This window comes from Fukomys damarensis, unplaced genomic scaffold, assembly GCF_012274545.1.
Source record: "Fukomys damarensis isolate Sample0158 unplaced genomic scaffold, DMR_v1.0_HiC HiC_scaffold_19, whole genome shotgun sequence".
Lineage (NCBI taxonomy): Eukaryota > Metazoa > Chordata > Mammalia > Rodentia > Bathyergidae > Fukomys > Fukomys damarensis.
The window spans coordinates 23,069,317-23,079,538 of NW_022900931.1; the positions used below are offsets into that span (position 1 = coordinate 23,069,317).

Sequence of the window (10,222 nt, forward strand, 5' to 3'; positions counted from 1 at the left end):
TTTATGGTGCTCTGACTCTAGAAAACTCAGAGAGGCTATTATGGCCATTTATTAACCTGTGACACTGCAGACCATAACCCTATTAAATATGATGAATGAGCCCTGGGTTCGGATTTTTAACAATCAATACGCAGGGATTTTTGAGCAAGACACAAAGGCTTTGGGAAGTGGTGTAACAATGGCCTGTGACTAGTTGTGATTACATTAACTAAATGTGAAAGGGTAACGTTCAAAAGAAATTTAAAATAAAGAAAAGACATTTAATTTAAATCGGGCTTCATACATCTGAAATTCACTTATATTGTTAATGTATGGTCCGGCCTGGGCATCATTATTCGAGGCATAATGTTTAACAGAATCCCCCTGAATGGACTGTAAGTCTGCGAAAGTTGGGCTCTTAAACATCTCTCAGAGGCCCTTGTGCGGAAAGCTCCATCACGAGCCTGTGTTGCTACTAGGAGAGGTGGAGGCCTCAGAAGGCGAGGTTTTAAGGAAGGAAGTTAGGTCATTGGGGGTTTGGCCTGACCAGGCACGGTGGTGCACATCTGGAATTCCACCTACTCAGGAGGCTGAGGCAGGAGGATCGCCAAAGTTTAAGGCCAGCCTAGGCAACATAATGAGACCGTCTCAAAACAAAAAAAAATTTACAAAGGACCGGGGGAATGTAGGTCAGTGGCAGTGTGTCACTGCGTTCCATGCCCAAAACAAAACACAAGACATGGCGTATGTGGGGGATTGGGTTCCCTTCCCTTCCTCACTGTTGTTTTGCATCCTGGCCACCATCAGATGCAGTTTCTCCCCTTATATGCTCCTGCAATGATGTGCTGCCTCAGCAAAGCCCAAAGACGACAGGGACAAGCAACCATGGACTGAAACCTTTGAAGCCGTGAGCCAAAATAAACTGGTCCTCCTTTTAAGCCGATTGTCTCAGGTATTTGGTCACAGCAAGACAGATAACACAAGAGCCTCTGCCATAAGCAGGCTGGCACCATGACACGCCTTCTGCTACTCCAACACCCACTTTCCTGTGAGCTTCAAAAAGGTGTCCTCGGGCACCTTTTACAGAAAAGTCCCTCCCTCATATGCAGATGCCCTGATGAGAACAGGGAAAAGCCACTCCTTCTCTAGGCTGCGCTCAAGACCGACCTTGCCCAAGCACCGCTGGGGACCTTGGTCCTTCAAGTCGACGTTCTCTTCACAGAACGGGACGTTTTTCTGCACCCTCCTGCCATAATCTGCACATCAGCTCTTCTGGCCTCAAACTTAAAAGCAAAACTCAGTAGTCTTCATGGAAAAAGAAGAAGAGGAGGAAGAGGAGGAAGAAGAGGAAGAAGAAGAGGAGGAAGAAGAGGAAGAAGAAGAGGAAGAAGAAGAGGAGGAGAAGAGGAGGAGTAGGAGGAGGAAGAGGAAGATGAAGAGCCGTGCCCTTCCGGTACGCTCCAGAAACACACTCGTGTTTGCCATCTTGGAGAACTGGGGAGCGGTGCTGCTGCAGAACTGCAGAAGGGCACCATCCTGTGCGCTTGGGCAGTGAGGCAGACCAGGGTGAGGGGCCAGCCCTTCTTCCTTTGGCTCTTTTTCTTCCCTAGACCCAGATCTTTTGCCTTCCTCTCCAGGACCACTTCACACTACTGCTCCTTTTTACCACTTTGCTCTTATCACAGGCAAATAAAAGGAAAAGCACCACTTGCTATTTTTCAATGGCTTGTTCATTTGTCATGCTGAGTCCTTAGTCTAGGCCTAGCCCTGCGTTCCCAGAGCAAAACAGCAAGGAACTTGCCATAGGAGGATCTTAACTGTAACGATCCCTATCCTTTCCCTTACAAGGATGTATTTTGAGTTAAGGATGAAACAAGAGAAAGAAAGAGGTAGAGATCTGGAGATCAATGACAAATGGGGAAAGAGCCCCTTGGAGCCACACCAGTCTGGTGTCTCTTTAAAACAAGCAGCTAAAATACTTTCAACCTACTAATACCATAAAAGTCCTGCTGCTGTCTTGGCTTTCAGATTCTTCCCCGTACTTTCCACGAGCATTCCACTGGGAATTGTCTGGAATCCCAGATTAAAACAGCAGTAACCCAATTCCCTTGTTAGAATATTTATTTTCTTTTAGGTTTGGAAACTCAGCTGGGATGCATCTTCAAGTGGCCACAGCCCTGCCCTGACCATCTATGTTTCTCTCAAACAGCATGATAAGTGGCTGGGTCCTGGAACAGGGAAAGGAGAAGGGCAGCTGGGTCTTCTTCGGAAAGCCCCAGCTGAGGACAAACAGCAAGAGCCTGGGAGCCTCCACTTCCAGAGGATTCATTCCAGATGTCAGGACCAGTGGTGTCCCAACACAGCTCAGCAGATCACCAAGGAGAGGTATCTCCAGTTGCTACAGAGCAGGCATTCAGGAAAAACTATTCTCCTGTTTACTCATTACGCCCCAGAAGAAAACCATAGCTCTACACTGGATAATTATCTACATGAGGGTCCATCCATCCACCCATCCACTGAAGGGTGACATACAAACTATTCAGCCACAGACAGAATGGATTTCTGTCATAAACCAATGCTGTGGGCACATCAGTGAATACTTGTTAAGTCTCATACCTGCAGATGATGGAAAAGAGCTTTGGAGTCATATAGAACCGAGTTTAAATTATGCCTCTAACTCTTACTAGCTCTTTGACAAATCTGGAAAAATTACTTAAATTCTCTAAGCCTTATATATGACATGGAGATAAAGGATCCACCTTACAGATACTGTTGTAAGAACAACAAAAAAATTTTATCTACACGGCTTTGTACAGTGCCCAGTACAATCCCAAAATAGTTACTGGTACTTATGACCGGGTGTGAGGCACACCGTAGGATCTAGTCAGATGCTGGGATGAGTACAGAGCTGGCACCATGAGGAAATCATCTACACAAGAAATTAAAGTGTTGATGTGAAAGAAAGAGTTCCAAGTGAGATGGATGTCTCAGATGAGAACAGTAATATTTTAAAGCTAGGAAGGCTGCTAAACATTCTTCTGTCCTAATTCAGTATCGCAAAGTACTGAGTTGAAGGAAAACTGAGTTGAAGGACTGACTCACAATTGGATACCAGAAGGAGCTACAATTTCCCAACTACCAGTTTGGTATGTTTGTTTGTTTGCTTGTTTGTTTTTAGCATGATGAGTTCTTTAGAGAGGAAAAGTGCAGGCAAAGAGCTTATGTATGTCAAAGCCACCCAGAGGTGAACCGGGAGTGGGGTCTCCCTGGAGGATGTCATGAAATATAGGAATAAGAAGCGAAAGAAATCTCTACTTATTTTGAAACAAGTCTGTGCAATTTTTTTCTCTGTGCTGGCGTTTATGTTCCGTAAGAGTGGCGTTCTGTCTGTGTTCTTCATTTCTGCACCCCGAGTGCCCATGAGAATGGCTGGCAGAGTGCAGACAATCGGGGACCGTGAGTGCAGCAGCAAATGAATGGGAGCAGGCAGCGGAAGGGCTGTGCCTGCATGGCCTGGATGAGATCCCCCTGAGGTAAACGCAGGGGCTACAGGACACTGGATGGAAACTTCCTACCTGCCTGCCATTTCTTTTTCAGTTCTGTATGTTCCAGTGGTGCCATCACACTAACGTTTACTAAGGATATCAGCACCCACAGCCAATACCATGTTCCCTTTATCCCAACCTTTATTTCAAAGTTCACTGCAGAAGACAGCAGAGTAGAGCTGTGTCCTTTATCTCTCTGCCCATGTGAAGCAGGAGCATCTTAATAGACAGGAACTTTGTAAATACTGATACAGACAGGAGGCTGGAAGATTTGTCCCCAAATCCCTGCAAAAATCCCAACAACTATCCTCATTATGCAGGAGAAGGGATGAGCCATTAATGTTCCCCCAGTACCCTCAACATCATAGTTATCTAATTCTCTGATTTTTTGCAGAGAAAGATGGAGCCTGTATCCCACGTCGTATTGTTCTCCACTTTCTAGGAAAAGATGATGGCAAGCATGACCTAAGCACCACCACTTCAATCAACTAGAGAAGGTCGACAAGATGGCCCCAGGGTCCTCCATAACCTAGGCAACATTCAAGCCACAGAATCGGGCCTTTCCTGGACACTGACCAGAATGAGAATCAGGTGATTCACTTTTACCAGAAGCCCCAATCACATTTCATCACCTGGGTTGGGTGGCAATAAAGGGACAGAGAGAAAAGGAAATGGTAGGTGTCAATGCTCCGGAGATCAGCACCAGCTGCCCAGGTGGGCTGGGCTCCCTGCTGCCAAGGTGCAAGTGAGGACTCAGATGGAAGGAGGTGGACACAAGGGCTGGGGATGATTTGGAAAAGGTGAAATACTATAAAGCAATGCTGCAGAGACAAGGTAAACCCAAGCAAGAGAGGGGCCGGGGGCGGGGGGACGGATGACAAGAAAAAGGCTTTATGTTGGTATACACAAAGAAGGGAAGAAAAGTAACCAGCATGGGAAAAGAGGTCTGTAAAGAATGGAAGAGCATACTGCTTGGTAATAAAGCAGATTGAGTCTGAAGGAGAAACAGAGCCACATTTTTGGACCAGACACAGTACCAAAGGGCAGTTAAGTGCAAATCTAGACATGCAGATCCACTCGGCAAAAGAAAAAAATTATCTGCCCTCCCAGGAGTCTGAGCTGCCTCTGCCACATACTGCACATTTCCAGATGTTTAAAACATTATTATTTCACCATCAGAGATGACACAACAAGGAACAGGAATCTCAAACTCTTTGAATCCATTACAGGATGGGGGCAAAAGAGTCTAGGACGATGTGTCAGACGGAGCCCCACGAAAGCCATCTCAACCCTTCTGGCCCGGAGCCCGCCTCCCTTCCCCTTCCCGACGCGGCTGTGGGCCGCGGCCTCACAGGCGGGCACTCACGCAGGTGCGCGGGCAGGCGGATCGACTCTTCCTCCATCCTGAGCGCTCGAGGCACTGGAACATGAAGCGGGGTGGAGGCGGCGTAACTCGGCACCGGGCTCTCGGGAGGTGTGTACGAAATGCGTTCCTGCTGTTAAAAATAAGAGCAGGAAGGGGGAGACAATGAAAGCGTGGAACGGAGGTGTGAAACTATCGTGTGAAACTATCAGGGTACAGGAGCAAAGGGAGACAGGGCATTTGGCCCGGAGCAACCTCGGGGGACTGCATGCGGGAGGCCTTCAGGTGCCTGGCCCTTGGCGTTTATTTTAGGAAGCGTTTAAAACGGGGCCTTTCCTTTAGCCTCGGGTCAGCGGGTGTGCACCCCAGTGGTTTGTCTGGGAAATGAGAAAGAGATGACTTTAAGGCAATTCTCTCAAAAATGATGGTTTCCAAGTCACACAGTTAATGACATCGATGCGTTAAAACTGTTTCCTCCCAGGTGTGGTGGCACACGCCTGTAATCCCAGCACTTCAGGAGGCTGAGGCAGGAGGGTCACTGTGAGTTCAAGACCAGCCTGGGTTACACGGCGAGTTCCAGGTCAGTCTCAACTACGTAGTGAGACCCTGTCTCAAAAAACCAACTTTTTCCTCTTCTCTGGCAATACCCCCAACTTTCTAATCAGAGTACGATCCCATACTCAGAACCAGTAAAGGAGCTAACCAGGCCAAGTGGAAAGCGGTGGCTTCACAGATAAGGTCTAGATTTAGTTATTAAATGCATGAGCAAGATTCTTCTAGTGTGTCTGTCTCACTATATACTAACTACAACCCAAAATATCCAACATTTGAATTTTTCCTTGAATGGCATTATCTGGAACACTGACACATATCTGTGTTCCTTCCTTCTCTGCTTCAGAGTCTGCATTTCTTTTCCCTCCGAGGGTTGTGGAGATCATTAAAAGAATCATTTCAGTTTATGGGAAGAAAAGTTTAAATGATGATGCTCATTGTCCAACAGAAGGAGGGGCTTCCAGAGATCCGTCATTTGCATCCAAATGAGAGGCAATATTTGCTGTCTGAATTAAAGCAAACTGGATGGGGTTAGGAAGGATTATTGTTAGTTGTAAGTTAAAATACTCCAAATAATAGCAAAAAACCATCGCGCACAGCTAGGACAGCAGGACAGTTTGTGTCTCGGATGTACTTGACTTGCAGTCCACACATAAACCTAACTTGTGACTTTGCTGTGGTTTCACTGAGCAAAATTAAGTGGGACACACGAGGTCCAAAAATAAGCTGAAAGGAAGAGACCACCGAGCTGCCACTATGAATGTAAAAATCAGGAGCAAAAGAAAATCCTAGATTAAAGTAAAGGGGGTGTTTACTTTTTGGAAAGATAATTCTTTAACATTTTACTTCTTATCAAATGTGCAAAAGGAAGCAGGGGAGACTCCAGCCATCTAACCAAATTAAAACTTCTACTCACAGCCTGGAAACTTTGGTGGTTGTGGTAGGAAGTTTCAATTTTAAGTGAATATATACACATTATTGTAATTCCCAGATGGCATCGCTTATACCTTCCCCAGGGCATCCACTAGCAGCATGTAGGGTGGTTGGCACATTTCTGTTTAAACACACATCTTGAAACCTTCCCAGTAAGTTTCTTAATTAAGGGCAGGCCCACAGACCCCCAAATGTGACTTTTCTGTATCAAGCAAGATACCCCGTGAAAGATCACCCACAGGCAACACTTTCAACTTCACTTCTCCTGAGCTTTACCAAACATCACACATATTTTAAGCGGCTCCAATTTAGGGATGAGCTGGACATGCTGGTATTTGCTTTGAGGCTGAGGTCAAAGAGGCAAAGGTACATAATTACATATATGGGGAGATTTATATTAAATCTGTTTGAGGGCTTTTCCAGGTGAGGTGGGCTTCTGAACATTGCAAACATAGTCTGTTTCTCTAATTTATTAAATTCTCACACTTTGGATCCTCATATGACCCCATAATCCCAACATATGTCTAGTTAGCTACCGTTAAGTTGATTCCCAGAAATAGCGTTCTGTTATGGCTTTTGCAGAAATGAAACTATTGATGAAGAAAACTCTGTACAGCCAGAGTCTTCAGCTGGTAGGGCAAGAGAAAAAGACAGTAACACTGCGGCTTTTTCCTTAATTTAAGGAGAAACTCGGAGGATCCTGTAGTTTGTATACACAAGAGAAAGGCGACACCTTACCCGGTACCTCTGACTCCATCAAGAACAAGCTGGAAAGACCCAGCCCTCAAAGCTGTCCAGCCAACACACAAGAGTTCGGTGAGGTATCAGCTTTACAGGATGCACGACTTGCTACTTTATCACTGCAACGTGTCTTCGTGTCACAGAAGCCTTTGGAAGCAGGCCCACTGTTTTTCACCTCTGCACAGTTCCTTGTCCTCACGACCACACTGAAACAGCACATCTGAGCACTTCTCCTGGGATTAATGCATCCCCAGCATCTAAGAAATTCTAGATGGAGACAAACATCCTATCTCATGACGAAACCTACAGAAGACAGCCCAGAGACTGAGTGACAGAGATGCCTGAGCTCCTCTCATTCCTGAAGATGGCTTCCACGCAGGGGACTACTGAAAAGATTCAGTGAAGAGACCTGTCTGTATCAAAGAGTTCCCTTGCCCAAGAGGGGGTAAAAGCAAAATGTGCTTCTAGGGCCTCAAGCAATATGACGGCAGCCAACACATCATCCTGGAACCCTGAGTTCAGCAGCCTCCAGGTCACTCAGGGGACTCTGGCAAGGACGTTGTGCGGTACATGGGTGCCTTTCGGAGGAGAAACTCTCACACACTCTCTCTCTCTCTCTCACACACACACACACACAGCTACTTCCTTCTCCATTTGTGACTCCAGGGAAGTGTTGGTGAACCTTTGGCATGCATGTTACTGGGCTTCCTTTTAAGACAAAAGATGTTAACGTCTGAGTTGTCTTTTCTAAACTAAAGCCTCAGCACTCAGGTTTAATTGCAGTGTTGGCACTGTGTGACAAAGTGGCTTTGGGTTGCAGTTCGGGCACTCGACTCTAAAAGGTTCGCCATCACTGCTCTAGGGTGACATCCATAGCCCTTATATTGTTATGATATATAACCATGGACTTCACACCTATGGTGATAAGTCAGCACATCCTCCAATTAGGAAAATCAAAAAAGTACCACAGGGAGACACCTAGACAGAGGGACTTAAGGAGACTAACAGCCAATGCGCCAGATAAAGGGAACATATTTATTCTCATAACCGCTTGTCTGACACCAACAAGAAGCAGCTGACAGCTCACTCACCTCCAAGGCAAATGGGAGACAGATGAAAATCAGAGGGGCTTTATGTTAACATGGGGAGGGGGTGGGATTTCCCCAAGAGGGTTATAAACACTGCTCTAATTAAATCAGAATGCTACAGACTCTGACATCAATGCATCTGAGTGTTGTGGGGGATAAGCTGCCGGTGGAGGTCAACAATGTGACTAAAAACCCCGTGATGTGGTCACATTATTGTTTGGATGGTGAAAAAATAAAACATCCTGCTCTCAAACTTGCAGACGCAACCTATCAAACCAGTGAGCTGAACACTGCAATTCCTGAGGCTCATTGTAACACCTACAGAGGGTGTGTGTGTGTGTGTGTGTGTGTGTGTGTGTGTGTGTGTAGCACAAAGCTCTAAAAAAGGGAGATGAGGCTGACAACAGTTGTAGGCAAGGGTTGAAATGTATGTTTTACGAACCGTCAATAGAAAGCTTTTCAGGGGGCGGGGGATGGAGTCTGGTCCTCCAAGAACACCTAGCAAATCCAATCGATTTACTTTCTCTCTCCTCATTCCTCACCCAAACCGTGAAGGGCCAATGAAGGGTACTAGCCTAATTCTGCTTTCTTCGAAGTTGAACACTTAGAAAGCTGCAAATCTGGGCCTTCCCTGTGAAACACACTTACCCATCCCCTCCACCCCTTCCCCCGGTGACCCACTAGAGAAAAGACAAAAAAGAGAGAGTATTTTTGCTAACAAAAAGTCACTTTCAAAATTATTCAAAAAAGCTGCTACAGATCACAGGCACCCTCCAATGTTCTCCCTTTTTCTTTCCAGTACTGGGGATTGAACTCATGGCCTTCTCGCTGAGCGACATCCCCAGCCCTTCTTATGTTTGTTATTTTAAGACACGGTTGCACTAAGTCACTCAATTGCCCGAGCTGGGCTCAAATTTGTAATCCTCCTGCCTCAGCCTCCCATAGGCCTGGGATTACAGACATATGCAACCTGGTTACACACTTGTTCTTATACCGTGAACTCTTGGGAGACTGGAGGGTTTAGGAAATTTAGGGCTTTCTGTTAATCAAATAGTACATTTCTGGAAATAAAGACAAAGCGTTTCAGGAATTGGGAAAACCAAATTTGGAGAACCTGGCCGAAGATGGTTTTATGGTTAACTCTGTACAGATGAGATGCTCTTGATTTAGTAACTTGTTCTAGAAATTGCCCCATCCCCATTATAAATGTCAGGATTATCCCCAGTGATCCTGTGTTGAAAATCCCAGGGAGGAAGAGAGCCTCAGGAGCAGAACAGCAACTGCCTCCTTCCTAGAGCTACAGGAAAATGGCGCAAGCACTTTTTATCCACTGGGGCTTTGGTGCCTGTGACTGCAATGAAAATCTGAACCCAGACAAGAAGGGGAAAGGCAGGCACCGAAGACAGCGTGGTCACGCTGGCCATGTCCAACATCCGAGGAGAGGATCTCTTTTCTACCCTGCAGTTTAGAAATCCTGACACTGTACCATAGCCAATCTCTATAGACAGAAGTCTGTCTGTGGAAGCTGCTTACTGAGAGATATGAACTAATGTGGAACACATTCTTATTCGGGATATTTTTCTGGCTGCAAAATGATTCAAGGTAGTGGCATTGGCTTTTATTAAATAAGCTTTTATTAACAAGTTGCATCTTCATACTATCAGAAAAAACCAAATAAGCAGAAATTTGTCTGCATCGTTTTTTAGATCTTTGGCTTCATGCAAACAGACAGACACAAGAACCTAAAGTAACAACACTCTTGAGGATCAGTTTTCTTTGCTTCGAAAATAATTCCAGTGAGTATTTTGTCAACCTCAAAATTCAGTGAGATAAAGAATTCCAGAATAGCTGCAAATATGGTTAGATTATAACATTTTTTAATTTCCCCAGGAGAAAACAGTATACCGTAAGACCTGGGGCAAGGAAGACTATTACATGTATTCACTCTTTTTTTTTTTTTTTTTTTTTTACCGGGGATCGAACTTGGGTCCTTGCTCTTGCAAAGCAGGCCACTGAACCGC

General features: G+C 45.5%; 1 protein-coding gene across 1 annotated transcript in view; it reads right to left on the minus strand.

Annotated features, from left to right (window-relative positions):
* The window catches only part of Etv6 (ETS variant transcription factor 6), a 203,352-nt gene that overhangs the window by 115,974 nt on the left and 77,156 nt on the right, over window positions 1-10,222 (minus strand). Inside the window, exon 2 of the mRNA XM_010643554.3 lies at window positions 4,891-5,020. Coding sequence (XP_010641856.1) covers window positions 4,891-5,020 — 130 coding nt within the window. The remainder of the gene's footprint in view (window positions 1-4,890; window positions 5,021-10,222) is intronic.